General features: G+C 40.6%; 1 protein-coding gene across 9 annotated transcripts in view; it reads left to right on the forward strand.

Annotated features, from left to right (window-relative positions):
• PRDM2 (PR/SET domain 2) overlaps positions 1–20,646 on the forward strand; it is a 119,293-nt gene that overhangs the window by 52,766 nt on the left and 45,881 nt on the right. Inside the window, exons 1-2 of one of the 9 annotated variants that reach the window (XM_059913742.1) lie at positions 16,209–16,244; positions 18,202–18,259. The exons of 7 other annotated variants lie outside the window; for them this stretch is intronic. In XM_059913742.1, coding sequence (XP_059769725.1) covers positions 16,242–16,244; positions 18,202–18,259 — 61 coding nt within the window. In that variant the 5' untranslated portion in view covers positions 16,209–16,241. Of the gene's footprint in view, positions 1–16,208; positions 16,245–18,201; positions 18,260–20,646 lie in introns of those variants that run through there. One more of the 9 variants, XM_059913762.1, reaches the window with a different exon arrangement.

Genomic DNA, 20,646 nt, shown 5'->3' on the forward strand with positions numbered 1-20,646 from the left:
GGTCTTATGTGTGACCTCAGACACTTCAATATCTTTTCAGGCAGTGATGTCAGAGAATAAATCAACATAAATTTTATTCAGTAGCAATATTAACTTAGTATTTCTGAAAGCCAGATGTTGAAGACATGCAGCTGACAGGTAGATTGACAGTGGACCTAACTTCATTTTGGTTAGGAGGCAGGCAGAGAGAAACAGAGGGCTGAATTCTTCATGGTTCTGGGCCTCTGATCCTTTGCATGACGGCTGCTGTGCCCACAGGTGTGCATTGCGTGTGGTGCCTTTCAGAATTCATCAGATCGCTGGTGGATCATGCGCGTGTTCTGGGCAGTGGAAAGCCCTGATTCCTTTGCATACAAAGTGGCCCCTCCTCTTCTCTCTCCCTCTCTGTCTCTGTCTCTATCTCTCTGCCTCTGTCTGTCTCTCAGTCATTCATTGAACTAATGTTTGTTAAGCCCCTGCCATGTGCCAGGCGCTCTGCTAGGGCGTGCAGGACAATGGTGAGCAGGAAAGCAGCAGGAACTTCTCTCCTGGCGCCTGTAGTCTAGTGGGGGCGACAAACATCAAATCGGTAAGTTACTGATCAAGGGCCTAGATGGTTGGCATGGAACAGGCCCTCAATAAATAATTTGTTGATTGGCAAACAAAGACTCATGCAAACCTGCAATGAAGGAAGAGAACGCAGTGCTGTGAGAACACAGTTCATATTGTCTCTGACCAGGGAGCATGCAGTTTTGCCAGTGGCCAAAGGCGTTCATGTGTTAGGCATTTTGAACTAGAATTCTGGATTCTCACCTTTGTAATTCAGCCTAACTTCTTACATGTCTGAGCAGCCCCTGTAATGAGATTGAGCATGAGAAGTTCCTTGGATGGGACAGATTAAACTTTTCAGGTAGAGAGGAGGGGAGGGTTTTCAGTGTTGGGTTTTCAATATTTCACTGAAATATTCGTATTTAATCCACGGGAAGATTGTGATCTGCACGTAGAAAGGCCAAATTTAGAAGTATTTATCGTCTTGATTTCTGTTCCTTGTCTGCTACTGAGAAATGAGGGATTAAATTTGCTTGTTAGCAGTGAATGACTGTTGGCAAATGTTCTTTTAAAATATAGACTGTAATAGAATGTCATTGCCCTGCTCTCTCTTGGCTACATAAGAACCTTACCCAGAGTTCTTTTTACTCTAAAGAAACAGCAGTGTCTTGATGCACATGGACTTAGTGGAAGGAATGAAAAACATGGGACTCTTGGGCTTTTACCAGGTGTATGGCTGGGCAAATCATGTCACTTTTTCTGGGGGTGCAGTTTCCATAGCTTTGAAAGTACGTGTCATAACGTGGAATGGTCCTTGTGCCACCCAGCCTCACTGGGTTGCTGTCAGGAGGAGAGATAATAAAAAGGACCATCTCTGTGCAGCGTGTGGGTCCGTGGTACCTGTAAGTGCCACTGACAGGACGTGGGTGACGGTTAGTCACTTACGTGATTCTTGCAGAGGAACTACTGAGCTTGTGAGTCATTTAATCAGTCAGTATTTATGGAGCAGCTGTATAAGCTCTAAGGAAGCAGTGGGTTCCCCCTCTCCCTTCCCATGGCAGGGCCTCACCGTAGGCTGCTTCACTCTGACTTTAGGCCTACTTCTAACCTGTTGACTTTCCTGTTCATAGCACATTAGAAGGAGGAAATTAGAAGAGTTATTTGTAGCAGCAAGTAGTTTTATAGCTAATAGCCAGACAGTTAAGAAGACAAAGTTTGTAACAAAAACAGTGATGAACTATAAAGAGCACAGTGCTGTGAGATCGCTTAACAGGTTCACATAATCTTTTCTAAAAGCTGTAAATAGTCCCTGAGATCAACTAGTTTTTAGTTTTTATCTAAGTGACTTTTAGTCACCACAGAACAGTTAAATTATAACCAGCTTAAAAAGGAAATATTTCATCTGTTTCCGTAATTAAAATTGTTCACATAAAAAACCTGGAGATAACCACCCCCCCATCCCCCCGCCTTGTTATTTAACAAGTATGTTCTGTGTCAGACGCTATGCTAGGTGCTGAAGCTACAGCAGAGAACTAACACAACCCAGGTTCCTGCTTTCATGGAACTTACATTCTGGAGAATGAGGGGACAACCAACCAACAGATGAACAAGACAAGTCTTACCATGTTAATAAAGTGTGTGTGTGTTGCGGGTGGTTGCGTATGGTGTGACTGTGGACGGGTAGCCAGGGATAGCCTTTCAGAGGCTGTGACTTGACTGACACAGGGGTGGGCCCTGTCAAGTTCTCGGGGCTGAGAGCTCCAGGAAGAAGGACCGGACTGGGTGTTCTTTTAGCAGTGTTGGTTATTTATTGCTGGGGTGGTGTATAGGGAGAGCCACCGAGAAACCCACATGAGTCTTTTTGTATGAAACTCCGTTGTGCAAATGGACATACTGGCCCCTTTCCCACCAGCACTGCACTTAGTGGCAGGATCGGTAGGGGAGATTAGAGAGATGAGTAAAACATCCAGGGAGGAGTTTATCGTCTGTTTTATTGCAGCTCAGTGTGGGTCAGGTTTACTAGGTGTTCTAGTTGATGTGTGTACAGGCTCTAGAATAGGGAAGGGGTTGGCAGGAGCCCTTTGGGAGAGGAGGTGATGCTACTCTGTGGTCGGAAAGCAGAGCACAGTGGGGAGGACTCCTGTGAAGAACATTGAGGAGGGGAAGAAAGAAAGATTCGGGGAAAGAAACTCACAGGGACATGAGAGGTCACAGGACACTGCTGGGCAACAAGTAGAACCAGAGATGCAGCAGGAGGCTCTGATGGAGACGTGGAGCCTCATGGGCTGTGCGGTGCTGCGGCCACACGGAGCAGGGAGCCCTGAGGAGTGCGGAGCGGTACTGAGCGCTCTCGTGGGTATTCCCGTTTAGCCTCTACTTCTGCGTGGTTTGTACCAGCTCCAGATGAGGAAATGGACACGTAGCAAGGGCGGATAACTTGTCCAAGCTCCGTCTGCCAGTGAGTGTCGGGAGTCAGAACTTGAGCCCAGGGTTTCCATGCCTTTTCCTCTGCATAATACTCTGCTTTCTGTCTACTTCTGCCCGTGGTGGACAACAGCAGAAGTGATAGCACTGGTTCCATTTAAGGTTAAAATTAGAGAGTACATTTAATAAAAGCGAACAGGTGGGCTTCAGTGGAGTTTGATGTCTTGACCTTCCCCAGCAGCCGACAGCTCTTTTCGAGGTTCCTTGGCCAAAGCTGAAGAGTGGAGGCCTGGCTGAATGACAGCGGCCTAGCCATGGTGCCTGAGGATGATTGCAGACGGGCCCTGAGCTTTCTGGGTGCCTGGTGGGCAGGTCCTGTGCCCACTTACAGGGCGCTCATCCCTAGTTCTTGCTGGCAAGTGTTGGAGCAGGGCGTGGGGCAGTTGCAAGTGGCTGCGATCCTGTGGAGATGGGGCCCCAGCATTAGATGTTACATGGCTTGTGAGCTTGTCGCCTTGGGCCCAAGTGAGCAGCGTCCTAGTCGGTCCCCAGTGGAGCTCTCGCTGCCTCTAGCTGAGGGATGCCTTTGCTGAACATGGGGTGACCTGTCTCTGACGGTTGCCTGCCCAGTTGATCCTGCTGTTTTTGTGGTCTATTTTTAAAAGCTTAGTACAGCTTTAATGTTTTTTCAACAGTAAGAATCAAGGAATTTTTTTGATTTCTAATTCTACTTCTGCTGCTACTGAATTGCTCTAAATTTAGGTAAATAAGTTGGTTGATGTTTTTGTGCCTTTGATTCTTGCTATGTATAACGTTGTTCATAGGGAAATTTATGGATTAACTAAAATTTTTCAAAGCATTTTGCAGAGTTTCAACTGTATTTTAGTGGATGAATTTGCAAAACTCTTAATTTATACCATAATTGAGTGTGTTAGGAAATATGCTGTGCTCTAAGGTTGTTACCCTGGTTCTTCTGTCCATATGGAAACTGGAAGGTGAGACTTGCCTCATACAGAAAAAAAGGATTAATTATGATTAAGTTTTCTAAAAGGTAAAAGGACCCTGAATGTAGGGAGTTCAAAATTGTTGAGTTTTAAAAATCCAATTGTAATTTGAAAGTAAAAAAAAAAAAAATTTGCTGTGCTTTGCCTAGATAAGAATACTGGGTTCTTTTTCTACATTATGAATTCATTATTGTTTTTAAAACTTATCGAGTATTTCCTTTTCTTAGGCAGTTTTACATTTCTCTTTACAGAGCTGTTACAGTATTGGGTTGGCCAAAAAGTTCGTTGGGTTTTTGCCGTAAGATGGCTCTAGTAAGCGCTTAGTTGTCTTTAACATCATTTGAAACAGTTTTGTTAGATTGCGTTGTGACAGCTGTCATATCAGCGTGCATTTAAAACGAATCTTATCAAAATTGGTGAATTTTTGTGTAGCCATTTTAATAGTGAAGATGGAAGAAAAACGGCAACATTTTCGGCCTATTATGCTTTATTATTTCAAGAAAGGTTAAAAAGCAGCCTAAATGCAAAAAAAAAAAGATTTGTGCAGTGTATGGAGAAGGTGCTGTGACTGATCAAATGTGTCAAAAGTGGTTTGCAAAGTTTTGTGCTGGAGATTTCTCGCTGGACGATGCTCCACGGTCACTAGACCAGTTGAAGTTGATAGCGATCAAATCGAGACATTAATTGAGAAGAATCAACGTATAGCAGACATACTCAAAATATCCAAATCAAGCGCCGAAAGTCATTGTCACCAGCTGGGTTATGTTAATCACTTTGATGTTTGGGTTCCATATAAGATAAGCGAAAAAACCTTCTATTTTTTTTTTTTTTCACACACACACACTGTATTTTATTTTTACAAGAGATAAATGGACTGACACCAAGCATTGTACATGGATGACCACAGCAAAAGCAACAATGATTGCAATTACCAAACATGAAACACACTCATACTATGTCATAATATTGACATTCAGTCCAGTAATCCTCCACTGTAACAGCTCCTTTACTTTGCAGTGAAAATTGATTTTTGTATATTCTTTGCCTCTGAGTCCTTGTGCGATTTTGAAAAAACCTTCTTGATTGTATTTCTGCATGTGATTCCCTACTAAAACATAACGAAAACGTTGCATTTTTAAAACAAATTGTGACAGGCGGTGAAAAGTGGATACTGTACAATAATGTGGAACGGAAGAGATTGTGGGGCAAGTGAAATGCACCACCACCAACCGCACCAAAGGCCGGTCTTCATCCAAAGAAGGTTGTGTATATGGTGGGATTGGAAGGGAGTCCTCTATTATGAGCTCCTTCCGGAAAACCAAACGGTTAATTCCGCCAAGTACTGCTCCCAGTTAGACCAGCTGAAAGCAGCACTTGACAAAAAGCATCCGGAATTAGTCAACAGAAAATGCATAATCTCCCATCAGGATAATGCAAGACTGCATGTTTCATTGATGCCCAGACAAAAAAGCTTGGCTGGGAAGTTCTGATTTCTCTGTCATATTCACCAGACATTGCACCTTTGGATTTCCATTCATTTTCGTCTTTACGAAATTCTCTTAATGGAAAAAATGTTCAATTCCCTAGAAGACTGTAAAAGGCACCTGGAACAGTTCTTTGCTCAAAAAGATAAGAAGTTTTGGGAAGATGGAATTATGAAGTTGCCTGAAAAATGGCAGAGGGTAGTGGAACAGAACAGTGAATACGTTGCTCAAATAAAGTTCTTGGTGAAAATGAAAAATGTGTCGTTTTTTATTTTTACTCAAAAACCGAAGGAACTTTTTGGCCAACCCAATACATGAACTTCCATGTTCACAGTAGAATTACAGAGAGGAGAGTGTATATACTTGTACATTTGAAGTTGCCTCTGAAGAAGTGAGGAATTGGATAAATACCCCCAGGATATCCTCAAGCTGGTTAAAAATTAATAGACGTTTCTTAACAGTTAAAGGTTGTGTGGGGAACTGGGAGTTGCAGCTTCAGACAGGCTCACATGGTGCTCCTGTCGGCATTCACGTTACCTGCTCGTATTCTGCATGCTGCCAAGGACAGTTGCTTTTATTAATGTTAATAACTTGGTCGACATAGTTTAGGAAGTTGAATGACTTGGAGAAGCAGGAGTTATTTGAAAACATTACTATTGTTTCTCAAAGTGAAGAAGATAAATGTTGAAAGCAACCGTTTTTCTTTATTACTGCTCAGATAGAACCAGTGTCAGACATTACAAGAGTTCTTGGCTGAATTCATTCATTACAGTGTATTTTGATAGGGACACATCTCATGATTTGACACTTAGATGCACATCATGTCATCAAGTGATGAACTGCGTTCTGTCGATGGTGACAGTGACGGCAGCTGCTCGTTTCTTTAGCACGTCTGTCTGGTGCCTAGCACTGCGCTTGGTGCTCTATGTACGTCATGGCGAATCCTCCCAGTAGCCCTGCAAAGAAGGGACTCCTTCTCCTCCTTTGTGGATGAGGACGCTGATGCTTGAGGGCTGCCGTGATTTGCCCAGGTTTGCCCAGCTACTACATTATTTTGCTCCACCTTGCCTAAATCTAGTTTTTGTTTGTAATGTTTATAAGCAGGACTCTTATACTGAATAAGTAGCAGTGTTTTATACGGCTTTGCTAATTAGCCAAGATGAATTTTCACTACTCACTTTAGAATTGCCCACTTTAATCCTAAATAATAAGGCAGTGTGATTAAGTGAAATCTTTGGTATTGGAAAGCTAACTTATGGTGAAAACTAATGCCTTGAGTTATTTTTGCTTTGGGGTTTATGGATTAAACAGATTTATTGTATTCCTTTGAGCACCTCAAACAGTTTTTTAAAAAAATAACAGATTAGATTTTTATCCCTTTCCAGCTCTTGTCTATTAAGTGTTTTGGTTTTTTTTAATGACATGTTTGTTGGTTTGAGCTTCTTATAAATACTTCATTTCTCTTAAGTTGTGTATTATTTTTGAAATCCGTTTGGAAACCACAGGAACCGAGTAAGACATTGCCTTGGCCTAACTCCCTCGGCAGTGTGGATGGCAGAGGGATTGTGTCTGGGATTGTGGAGTTCTTCCATTTTGTGTTATTGACGATTTCAAGAAGCCGCTGATGTTGTGTCCTCCTCTGCACCAGGGTTCTTTTGTTGAGAATGACTGACTCTTCCACTGAATAAAATATAACTTAAAAAGTTTTCTTAAGCTGCATGTTGATATAGATCGTGAACATGTTTTAATTAACATACACTCTAAAAATTAAATCTAGAAACTGATTTTAAGTGTAAGTCTGATTTGTTTGTGGTATAATTGAGTTAAATCATGCTTATTAGTTTCCTTCACTCTCATGATGTGACACCAACAAAAGATAGGGATTTTGTGTTGTCAAAATGTTTATGGGGGCGTGGCTTTTTATTTTTTTACCTTTTCCTTTAAGAATTCATGAACTGTTTGAAGCAGTAGCTTCTTAAGAGGTTTTGTTTGCTGAGAAAGCTGTTCCTATTCTACCAACTTGACTCATTCTGGAGGAAAAGCAAGAAAGGAAACAAGAATGAGAAAGGAGTTGCCCTAACCTGTTTGTGTGCACTCCTGAATTCTCCTCATGTGGGGCAGGGGTGATTCTTAATTGTGTTTATCCCACAATAGAGTCTTTAGAATATGTGTGCATGTATAAAACTTAAAACTTCTTGGATTTGTAACAAAATGTAATACAGCTTTTTCCACCTGAAACTTTTACTGAGAGTTCTTTATTCAGTTGTTCCTTAAAGGTTTAGTTAAGTCCTTAACACCCTTACCCACACTGTAGGCTGGACGGAACTGCTGCTTAGTAATCTGTGCTTTCATTTTTCAGATTTCTTAAGTATTTTTCTTTCTGTTCTGTTTAAATTTTCTCTGAAAATTAACGGGAAGTAACTTTGTTTAAAAGGTTGAAACTTGGCACATATATTAAGAAAAAGTCCTGAGGGATTATGGGTAAGAGACTAGAAAATCCTCAGTATTCTGAAGCACTTATTGTAGCTATTTATTTCCTCTTCTCATTTTTGTGGTCATGACTCTGAAATTTAAAAATATTTTTTGATAGAAGTTTTCATTATATGATGGTGTAGTTATTTTAATTGTTATATATTAAATTTAATATACTTTAATATTACAAAGACTATTTGAATAGTTTCAGAGGTAAGAGATTTATTTTAATGATAAAATAATGATATTGTATGTGTGTGTATATAAAAATACCAGTTTCTAAGATAAGATTATGACATCTGAAATCCTTGCTATTTTGATACTTTCAGAACTTTAAATTTTATATGCTCTTATTAGTTTAATCAGTATCTGAATGACCAAAACCTAATCTCACCCTTAATGAAAGAGCTGTATGTTACCCGTTATGTAGAGCTGCAGCGGATTACCTTTGCTTTGGTTAAAAAGAAAAGCAGTAAATAATACTTAGGCTAAAATTCCTCTTCCCCCTTATTTCTATTAAAGCTACAGTGATAAACAGTCTTTTCCTCTTGTACTTATAATCCTACCTCTTGGTGCAGTCTTTTGTAGGTTTCCTGAGCCACCATATGCCACAAAAATGAGGGCAAACTGGTTTGTTCACCCGTGTTTAGAACCCACAAACAGAATTATGTGTGGTGTTTGAAGTTGCGGGACAGTTTAGAATGGGCAACACTGAAATTTCTGTGCCTTCTGTTATATTTCTACCATTTGGTTTCTTAGGTTCAGTTTTCCTTCTCTTGCCAGTTTGAGGTATAGAATATGCCTTTCTAGTTCTGTTGGCTGTATTTTTGTTTTTAACCTATGAGGTTTTCAGAACCTGTTTTTCTGTGAAGTAAAGCAGAAAGTCTCAGGTCCCTGTGAGGAATGGGAGGTCACTGCACTCCACCTCCTGCCTTGGTCCCTTCGCCGTGAAGATGTTAGTGCTGGCATCAGTAGAAACCCGTGTTCATTTCGACCAGATTTATGCTGCCGGCAGCACAGTGCTCGTTAGTTGCAGTTTTGATCTTTGTTTGTTTACACATATGGATTGTAATTTTTGTAGGATTAACTCTGGAGTTGAAATTACAGTTTTCCCTCTCACTGTCATCCAAACAGATAAAAAGGAATAATTACCAGTAGTCTCAATCTTGGTTGGATTTTTGAACGAGGGGTTTAAGATTACAGATTTGCTTGCTTTTAGGAGTTTTGTTAGTTGCTAAATATATTATTCATCAAGTATCTTTTCCTTGCTAGGTGTGATCATAGGAGTGTTCGATAACAAGATCAGATTTGAGTGTTAAGCTTAATAACATCTATTTGTGGTTTTGATTCCATCAAAATTATAAATTCAGGAATTGGCTGGAAAATAAATTACTGTCTGTATGCTAAAGCAAATTAAATTCATGGTTGAATCAGAGCGTGGAAAGTATTGACTCAAGAAAAAGTGACCCTTAACTAACACTATTTCTGACCCCTTTCAGTTTTAGAGAGGTGGAGTCTTCTAAATCGCATGGGCAATTGTCAAAAAGTACCTGGAATTGGTAAACTTTGTTTTCATAGTAAATGACTGTTAGGTTCCCCTCCAACTTCTTCCTGTGTTAAAGCACATTAAGTATGTTGCTCAGGCTTCACTGTTGCTTCTGTATTAAATACAACTGGATCAGTACCTCGCAAATGATACCTTGTTTAAACGAGCCTGATGTGTGTATGTTGAGGGGAGGAGAGAAGGGAAACATTGCTGACCCAGCTAAACCTTTGAGTGCTGGGAGATGTGGATTTAATTGTGGCATGCTAGAACATAGCCTTGGAGTTACAAGGCCAGATCCAAATCCTAGCTCCACCACTTAACGGCATGTGACTTTGGATGGATTACTCTGCACGTTTTGATCTTCAGTTTACCTGTCTGTAAAATGAGGGTAACACCTACAGTGTAGGGTTGCCGTGAGCATTAGGCGAGAGCCTCACAGGAGCATGTGTGGCACACCGACCTTGGTCCACTTCGTTGTAATTGGTGGCCGCCGGCAAAATCAGCTCTGTGGTAACTCTGCCTATTCTTTGGCCTATCGTGGCACTTCTGGATTTAAAAAAAAAACAAAGAAATGAACAGTTTCAATATCTTCTTTAAAAAATCCATATATTTTGCTTTGGCAACATGGAATGAATTAAGTATAGATTACAAATTAGGTAAGAGTAAAGAGCCTCTTTGGATCTGTAACTAGATACACATCGGGACACTAGAGAATTCCTCAGTTGCTGGAGATCTGCTTCTATCTTAAAAGCTGTCTTGCTTCACTAGTTACCCCAACTAGGACACCTGTGATCACACAGGTTGGTGGATTAGAGAACTCTTGGAATTTGATTTATTGCATAGGCGGAAGTAAACGTTTCGCTATTTGCTTGCTGCCCAAATGAAGGGCTTACTATCTTCCGGTTTCTCTGTGTTACCTTTATGTGATCCAAATCACTCGTGACTCTACTGTTACAACGAAATTTTATGCAGGTGAGATTTTGGATGAATTTTGGATACATTTTCTTAGATAGTAAATTATCAGACTTCCTTGAAGGTAACTGTGTGGGAGCTATTTCAGTGCTGTTTATGACAGATCAGGAAATCTTGTCATCTTACATCTTTCTGGATATGAATTCAGGGAAAAACTAAAGTGGGAAAGAGCCATTCTCTTAGGAGAAGTTACTATTTAAGTTGACAATGTCAGATTTATTTATTATGTATTATACTTACTAAATGTCCTGATTATCTGTGTAGTATTTTTATTGAGCAGTCTGAGGAGTCGGGGTTCTTTTTCAGGGTCACACAGGAGTACTCCTGTCAAGATGCATATTTACATGAACTCACAACTTGACTTCATAGTAACACAGGTATCCTTGAGCCCCAGATGATGTGTTTACGGCTCTTCGTGACTGTGTGGGGAGAGGAGCCTTAGGTGCTATCTGATTTTCAAAGAGGTCTAAGATTCCTTCCCGAAAAGATTAGGAACCAGTAAGGTGAACTAGTATGCTTAATTTAAAAAATTAAGCACAGAGTGTTCTTTAGAAGCAATAAAATCAGTGCGTTACAGACTTTAAAAATTGACGTATACTCGCAACTTCTGCTGTTAGAGCATTTATATATATTAATAGAGATGTTAGTGAGTGTTTGACATAATTCTCTCTTATCTCAATTAAACGTCTGTCCTCATTGGACTTGTACATTTCTGTAATGATATCTGGGTGGGATCCTGTGAATCGATGTAGAACAAAGGAGTAAAACAAATGGATGAATTCGGATTTGTTAGGGAAGCAGAATGTCATTGTCTTCATAAGAAGGAACATATGCTGACAATTTAGACTTGTAGGCGTGGGATTTCTGTAATTTGTTTAGTAGAATCTACTGTGCATAATCCGTACAGTTGATTCCATTTATTGCGTCTGTGTCAGCCACTGTGCAAAGTTAGTTCTTTGTGCACATTATCTCAGATTCCCTTCCCTAGGACAGTATCAGGTAGTTATCACCAGTATCATAGTTAGTTCCCCTCTGCTCTGAACCAGGATTACTTCTCCTTAATCATGTCTCGGCCCATGGCTGCGCAATATAATTTCAGTTCTGTGAATTTCCGTTTTGTGGGCTGTTGTCCTTTGGGGACCTATTTTATTCAGAATGCCACCCCAACACCAGGGAGGGAGATGGGGGAGAGCCCAGTCCGAGTCTCACTTTAGTTGGGGTCAGCTCTTTGCAGGGAAGATGTGTGACGTTGGTGACACAGGAACCTTGGGGGCAGGTGAAATGAGTGACTGGATTGAGAGTGAGACCCCTTTTCCCAGCGTGGACACTGGCCTAGGAGGCAGCTGTGTTTCAAATCCTCATCCTTTTGTGAGCTCTTCCTCCCGGACTTTTTTGTTGCCTGAGGGCATTATTTTACCTCTACGCTGGCAAAAGAGAGAAGCAGCATCCACTCGGGACCCTGTGGGATAATCCTAGGAGAGCGGCACTGAGTAACATGTAGTGTTTCTAAAAGGCTGTGATCTCAGTGCTGGAGCCTGTTAGCAGAGCTGGAGCCCCGTGGCTGTGTTCCTACCAAGGGAGGGCTGTAGCTTGTAGTTTGGTTCTTAGCAATTCCCTGAGCCTCCTCACTGTACCTGGCTGGATGGTTATTTACATCACCCCGCCCCCAATCTCTCTCTCTCTGTCTCTCTCCCCCTCTCCCGCTGTCCCCCTCTTCGCACCGCCCCCCCCCCCCCCCCGCCATCCCCATCCTTCCTGCCAGCTTCCTCCCTCCTTCATTCCCTTCTTTCTATTTTTAATGAAATACACATTTTCTGGAACATTTTTTTCCACTCAAGATTTGCTTCTTGTTGACGTTAGTAGGGCCTTTTTTGCAAAGGGGATTGCTTTTCACAAAGTTAGACGTATAACTTCCATTTTAAATATCTTTGGGGCAGACATCTTTGAGTAATATATATGTGTTCCCTTATAGCTCTTAACAAAGTACCTTGTAGGTAATAAGCACCCAAGAAAATGATCAAAAATACTTCTACTTCACTGTTATTTCAGAAACTTCACAAAGTATGTAGCAGAAAAATTTTTTTTTCTAGCAAGAATAATGAGCTTGGGGTAAAGTTTAATAGTAGTCTGACATAGGCTAATACATGTGAGGGTGAGACGAGTTGTTAAGTAGGCTAGTAGGGTTTTGCTTTCAGGTGGTGGAGGTCTGTAAGAGAGAAAATCTGGAATTGAATTTATATGTAACTTGTGATTTTAAAAAGTAATTGCTTTGTGAAGAGAATACATTTTAGTTCCTTCTCTGCTTCTTGAATCTGAAAGACAACCTCGGCAGTTTTGAGTTTTGTCAGAGGGGTGAACTTGTGCTACCCCGGGTACATGCCTAAGCCCTGGAGAGTTCCAACCTCTTTTCCGATGGGAGCAGAGATGTGTCATTTCGTATGCTCTGATAGAGGCACATCTGCAGGCATGAAAGGGGCTGGAGGACAGTTGAGGTCTTGAACGGAAGGGAATGAGCTCATTTAAGCAATAGTGATGAAGAGTCTTAAAAATTATATTGGAATAAAAGCGTCTCATTTCATGGTAGATCCCAGTGATTTGGTAGTGTAGTAGCTATAAATTCTTCTGTGTTTATAAATGAATTGCTTAAACCTCTACCAAAATGTGTCATATTCAAATGCCATTGCCAAATTTTTACATTTTAGGAGAAGCAAAATAAAAGCTAGTGAACAAGACTCTCATGATTATCATAGTTGACTGCCAAGACATTGACCCTCAGCTTATACCTGGGAGGTACTCAGGGTGATTGTTTAAATTAGATTTTTGACTTAAATAATTATGGGTATGATAACCAAATACATTGAAACAAGAAAAAGAATAGGGGGTGTGTGGCTTTTCAAAAGGAGGAGACAAATCAATTTTTTGTTTGAAGTAATGTGGTGCATGGCAAAGAGAATTGAAGGATATATAGCAAAAGGCTCACAGTGGTAATGTGAATGCTTAAGCAGTTAGGGCTATTTAGTAATGTCTGTCATGAATACAGTTGACCCTGAACAACACGGGTTTGAACTACAGGGTTCCACTTATATGCGGATTTTTTTCAATAATGAATAGTACAGTACTCAATGATCTGAGGTTGGTTGAATCCGAGGATGCAGAAACCCAGCTAGGGAGGAACCGCGTATATGGGGGGCTGACTACAAGTTATACGCAAATTTTCGACTTCGTAGAGGGTCAGTGTCCTGAACCCCTGCGCTGTTCAAGGGTCAAATGTATTTTAAATCCCAAATGTCACTGTATCTCTGTTGGTGGATTTGGTGTTTCTGGGGAGAGTGCATTCTGGACACTATGCTGTGGTGTACAGGTAGGAGATGGAAAAGAGAAACACTTCAGTACTTTTTGCTGTGGAAAGTTGAGGCCTTTTCCAAATTGTACTGATGTAAAATTGCATACGTTAATCTCAACCAAAAGAAACGTTTTCTCTTGTCTCATTAATTTTGATTTCGTAGGTATTTCTTTTAAAAAAATCGTTTATTTTTTGCAGCATGTAACCAAATGTTCATCTAGAAAAATTAGAAAATACAAACAGATGGAGAAACAGGTATCATACCCTCATCAATAATCTTGTCACCAGGAGCCACCTGCCATCTTAATGCAGGTCCTTTTGGTTTACATCTGTGGATAAATTTTAGCCTGATTTTATTAATTGGTGACATGGCTTGACCATTGTTCCTGTGGGCATTTCTGTATACAAATGTAAAGGATGAATTTTACATGTTGCAATTGTGTTAACTCAGATTTATATCTAGATTTTACTTCCTGAAAGTATTTTTAAACTAAGTTTTGTAATTAATTCATCAGGATATAGCATTGTAAAACTTATCACGGGCTTTGGGAGGAGAAAATAGACTTTCCTTTTGCTGAGACTGACCAATTCTCGAGGGTGTGGCTCTCCCCTCTGTTTCAGGGTTGCAGGCACTTGTAACACACCACCTCCTTGCACAGCTCCCAGGCCTGATTTGTTTGGCCACAGGGGACTGACACCTGAACTTTGAATTAAGTTCTTTACTTTGCAGTTGCCAATTCACTTTTTATATGTAAGGTTTTCAGACTTTAGATACATTTTTTTTCCCTGTAAAATAAAGGCTACTGAAAATCCATGAGAAGAACTTGAGAAATTAAAATGATTGTAAAACAGAACAGGCTAGCAGCTTGTTTAAGTTTCAGAGGTATTTAATTAGTCTCTAACATTTTGTTTATGCCACAAGACTTTTTGAGGTTCCCAAGAGTGTAAGGAAATTTAAAGCTTTCTTAATTTGAATTTACTGAAGTTTATTTGGGGAACCATTTCTAGTGTTTGGAATTATTCAGTCAAAGCCACTAAAAGCCTATTTTTAAAAAAGAAATTAAAAGCTCCCTTCAGATGTGATCTTCGCTGTTCTTCCATCAGCCTGACATTTGGAAGAGGCGGGGAGCCAGAGCCTCCACAGCAGCAAAGACTGTGCCCCGCTCCGCCCCCCCCCCCCCAATCCCTCACTCGGGCTGCAGGCATTCCAGGAATTTATACTGTGATCTGCAGCGCTGAAAAATCCAGAACTTTGTTCCATTGTTTCTGTTGAAGCAAAGCCTAGAGTCCTGTTTTAATACCATGAGCAACTTAAAACCAGAGAGGTTTTATTTTTATAATTTGCCTCCAGGATTGCAGACAGCTCTTGGTGAGGAGTTTAACTGCAGAAAAAGATTTGAAATTTTGCCCAAGCAGTGTAACAGAATTTTTTACTACCAGGTCCATTTCAAGGTTATTTTCTGTGTGAAAGAAATCTGTAGAAAATGTATAGCATATCACTTTCGTAAAAACCAACTGTTTGCAGCATCTTACTGCTTTAAATTTCTCTCTTTGAAACACAGTGGACTGATGGGGCTAAGGCCACAAGTGGTTTGTTTACCCACTGGTCTCACCTTGGCCAGTTGTAACGGCCACTTCTGATCATCTGATAAACACGTTCTTGCGTGTGTGGTGACATTGTCAACCTTTACACAGGGAAGCCTTTCTGGTTGCAGTTTCTCACGTCGGGCCTGCTGCCACAGGTTCTCTTCTGATGACTTCCAGGGTAGTAAACTCAGTATCTTTTTTTTTTTCTTTAAAGAATACGTGAAAGGACTCCCCTGGTGGTCCAGTGGTTGAGACTCCGCGCTTCCACTGCAGGGGGCACGGGTTCGATCCCTGGTCTGGGAACTGAGATCCCACGTGCCGTGCGGCACAGCCTAAAAAAAAAAAATGAAGATTATTGAAATGACCTGTAATTCTTTGTGGAAAACCTAGTTTTGTATATCCGTTTCCAGCTTCTCTTCTCTCTACTCATCACACCCAGTGCAGAATGTTAAACCACTGCCAGATGTGAAACAGTGCTGAGGTCTAACTCTGACCACCCTCAAGGAGCTCACACAGCATCATTTTGGCCATTCTTTCAGCTAACAGTTTTGCTGTTGTCCATTGGTTCCCCTTCTTTACTACCTGATCTGCTAGAGATCTTGTTTGTTTGTGGGTTTTTTTCTTAATCCTATTAAGAAGTCATTTAACATGAACTTTATGCTTTTTCCCCAGTTAAGCTTTTCATCTTGTTTTGGGCCTGCTGTCATGAAAACCACTCCCTTGCCTTTCAGAAATTGAAAAAGATGCATAATGACTTTGTATGTTCATGATGAATTTCTCAAACTTGCCTGAAATGCAAATGGCACTGTTAATTCTTTTCAAGGGTGAAATTGGAACCCACAAAGTGTCACTAACAAGGCTGTTAGAACACGGTGGATAGAATGGTGAGTTGGATGGGAATAAAAGTCCCAGTTTTACTACAAGCTTGCTGTGAGATTTTAGGCAGTTCTTGTAATGAGAGAAAGCTCAGAGAAGTGTGTTTGTGAAGTTTGGTTAAACCATCTTCAAGGCTCTTTCTACTCCAAATCTTAGGGTTCTTTTCTCTCTTAACCTTTTAATACAGCCCATTAATTCCATTATTCTATGTCTGTTCTCATCTCTAAGATCTGTATCCTCTGCTTAGCTGAATACTTTGTTGAAGCCTTTCTTCAACCTTGTGTGAAAGCATCCTTCCAGTCTTCAGATTTCCTATGTGGGGGCCTCTCATTTCAAGATAGAAAGAAGAGAAAGATTTTTGCCACAGAATGGTCACAGAAGGAGGACAGTCTAGATGGTAATGTCATAAGGCTCAGGAGAGGGATTTTAAGATGTGAAGCCCATCAAACTGATCAGACTGTCAAATGCCAAAGAGAGACTTGGGGGCAGATAAAGAAATTTGGGGTTTTGTGATTACAAGATCGGAGGTAACTGTCCGAGTGGAGTTCCGGTAGGGTAAAGAGGATGAAAGTTCCGTTGCAGGGGTGAAGGGCTGAGTGAGTGAGGAACTGGAGGCAGCAGGCACACCCACCCTCTGTGGGGGGGGGGGTCAGCGTTGGTCCCTGTTCAGGTCAGCCCATTTCCTTGATGACCTTTCATGGTGTGATTGTGGGTCTTGCCTGGTTTGGAATCATCTGTGCGTCTGAGTAAGATGGTAAGCTCCCCAGACAAAGATGGGCTGGACCTGCTTCGGTGCACTGATACTGAATTCTGATTTTAAGCTTCAGAGTTGGGCAGCTCCCCAGTGAGGAGGCAGGCAGTGCACGTAGAGTTACATATGGTTCTAAATTTAATTCATTTCAATCACCAAATGCATGAGCCTTCACTGTTGTGATGAATTTTTAATGTAACTTGAGCAGGCCTTCTAGAATTTTGCATTCTCTCTGATGCCTGAACATTTTTAACTGAAACATTATTCTTTAGAATTTCCTAGTGTCTGTCTAGCTCATCAGAAGAGTAGAAGATAGTCCAGAACTTAAATTATTCATGTGATGCTTTAGGCAGTTTTGGTTTTGCACCTTGCATTGCAGGCACCAGCAGCATAATGCCACATGTTGTCTTTAAAATGTAGTCATTGTGGCTGTCGGATTTCTCTATATGGTAGCTATTTCTCTAGAAAATCCAATTTTATTGATATTATTTAACATATTTGCTCAGATTGGGGCTCCTTGCTGTTGACTGATAACTTGCTTCTGCCATAAGATAAAATTGAACTGGAAAAAAATCTCCATTGCAATTTGATCATTCCTTTTCTGTAAAGGTAGTGTAAGTCTTTATATCACTTTTCTTTCATTTGCCGTTGAAAACAAGTGAAATAATGGATATAAAGTGCTTTGTAAAGAATGTTTATATTATGCATTATTGTTCTTAAGAACTGAATGTAGTAGAGCACTTTTGGTATCGTAGTCGTTGGATTTTAATTCTGACTCCTCTAGAGATAATTTAGTTGTGTGACCTCCGGCAGATGACTTCATGTCTGTGGTCCTTGGGCGTGTATGTAAAATGAGAGGCATGGATTGGGACTTTCGGGCTGTCTAGCGGAACGGTACCTAAAGGCATCAGTAAGGGCTTGATAAGGACATCAGTTTTACAACATGGGCATGGGATAGGCCTGAGAGTAAGTATACCACATCCGATCCCCAACTAAGAACCAAAGATTATTATTTGGGGTAGGGTGGTGGGGGGAGAACCTTGATGCAGTGGATAACTGCTGTTTTCCTTCTGTTTCATTCAGTTTTCTTCATCTTTATGTGTGTATTTCTTTTCCTTATATACATGAAGTTTTGTCCTGTCCTGCATTATGTTCTTTGTCATTGTCTGCATTCCACTTTCCTTGTGTTTCATTCCTGTATCTTTCTTGTTTAGACCAACTGGAGCACGCAGCTGGCAGAGCCTCTATGTAGGACCCTTCAGGAACCTGAGGGTAAGTGCACACGTGTACTTACCAGGCTCCCAGCGGCTCTGCCGGACCAGTTCTCCAGGCACCTCCTGCCTCACAGATAGGAACTAACACATCTCCCTCCCTTTGTAAAAGTCCTTACAGGTTGTTTTTGGTTATAAGTTGTTTTTGTTTTTGTTTTCTTTTAATTTGATTGCACATAGAACAAAAACCAAGTATCGGGGGGAAAACGTATTGATTTAAGGAAATATAGCAGGTGCCACCAGGTGTTATTACAATATTTGGCTTTGTGAGTGACACTAGGTATACCTAAGTGTGAGTCAGGATACCCGGGTTCAGACTTCTGTCATAGATTGATTAGTCCCCTTGGGACCCTGGTCTTCAGTTTCTCTCAGAAAAAATAGCAGGTAGGACAGGTGATTTCAGTAGCCCCTTCATCTCTAGTCTACGGTCCTAATGGGAAGTAACTCAGGTATTAGATGATTATGATAAAGATTGAGAAAATCACTTTATGTATCAGATAATCTCAATTCCATGAATGAGTGATGATTAGATTCATGATAGACTCATTTTCATCGTAAACTAAGTCTATCACTGTTCACCAAAGGCACTCAGGAGGTAAATTTAATTGTTCCATTTCTTAGTTTTTAGAATTGGTTTATTAATGTTACTCGAATACTTTAAAAATTTTTATAAATACGTAGACTGTGGAGCCCCATGCTGGTTTTAGCCCAGTGGTTCTTAATGTAGAGAGACAACCCCTCCCTCCTTTCGGGTGAGACTTGGGCCATGTCTGGAGACTTTTTTGCTTTTCACAGATAGAAGGAGAGGCATGCTATTGGTGTCTAGGGGGTGGGGGTCAGTGATGCTTCTGAACGTCCTCTGTTGCTTCAGACAGCCCCACAGCAGAGAGTGATCTCCCCAAATGTCAGTCGTGCTGTGGTCGAGACGCTTGTAGCAGCCTGTGGTGGGTACTCGTTTGTCCTCTGAGTAGAATGCACATGTCCCTACCTCAAGTGGCATCTCTTCCCAGGGCAGATCAGGCTTTCCTGGTCCTGGTTTTTAAAGAGGATACCAGGGGTGGCAAGGGGGTGGGGGGATCTGAGGATGGTGCAGCTTCTCACTGATGAGGTTTGGAGAGTCCAAAAATAAGACATTTGACATTCAGTATCAGCTAGGTGTTCTAATATTCTTTTATGTAGGGAATAAAACTAAAAATAGCACTTTTACCTTTTAGTTATATGATTTCATTCTTAGTACATATTAATGAATGGTACTGTTAAAGTTGTGCTTTGCTTTATGTAAATCTAGAAATTTTACTTATTTAATAGTCTATTTATACATATAGGCCAGTTTACTTTTTTTGTACAACCTGCTACTAGCTTCATATAGCACTTGATAGGTTTCAGGAAATGTTTTGAATTGCTTTTGCAAGGGATTGTATTACAACAAATTGACATCGGTTTTTCTATTATATTTTACAGTGTGACTTAAAAAAAAAAGTATGTAAGGTTTATGCGTAAGAGGTAGGGTTTACACCTCCAGTTTTACTTATTTCGAAAGTTAATACCTGTACAAAGTAGACAGTAAGAGGTTAGTTAAAAAAAAGAAAAGGGTCACAGTCTTTTGCCCTGTTTGGGGTACATGAGGTGGTACTGATATAAAAATTAGGGGTTTTTGATCCAGGGAAAAAACTGTCTGAATATAACTTTTGAATCAGGTGTCTGTGGCACTAGGAGCCCTTCATGTGACCCTCATCAGACATGAACTGCACTTACTAGAGCAATTATGTTAATAGCCAGGTCATCATTTATATCTGCATTGTTTGCTACCAGTAGTCTGATATGGGCCGGGCATCACAGACAAGGAAGGGCATATATCATAATGAGGATAAGAAAACTGGTTCAATCCAAATTCCCTTAAAACACAGCTGTATTTTTCAAGAGCCTGTGCCATCATCAGATTTAGGCTAAGTGCTATGAAGTTGACAAAGGGAGAAAGACTTGAAAGAGGAGGTTACTTCTTAAAATATGAAAAGGTGTATTCGTGTCCTTGCCCCTTGCAGAGGGGATTGGTTTATAACCCTTCCACCTGGAGACTTGAATGGGCCATCTCCAGGCAGACTCTCAGCTTCTGTTTCCACCAGAGTGTGGTTCCAGTGAAGTATATGCTTGTGTCCTGGGTTCCACTTCAGCTGCCTTTAGAAGTGAACGGATTGGTGTGTTGTTATCAGGAATTTGAGTGAAGGTTTTATATAATTGCAAAAAACAAGCTTTTTTTTTTTTTTTTTTTTTTTAACAGGCTGAAGAATTGGATTTAAAATGGTATTTTAGAATTTGTTTTTTAAGACTAACAAATTAAATGGCTGATTATTAAGTATTTTATACTTCTTTTTTCTTGTTTGCATCTCA

Source organism: Balaenoptera ricei, chromosome 1 (genome assembly GCF_028023285.1).
Source record: "Balaenoptera ricei isolate mBalRic1 chromosome 1, mBalRic1.hap2, whole genome shotgun sequence".
NCBI classification, from domain to species: Eukaryota; Metazoa; Chordata; class Mammalia; order Artiodactyla; family Balaenopteridae; genus Balaenoptera; species Balaenoptera ricei.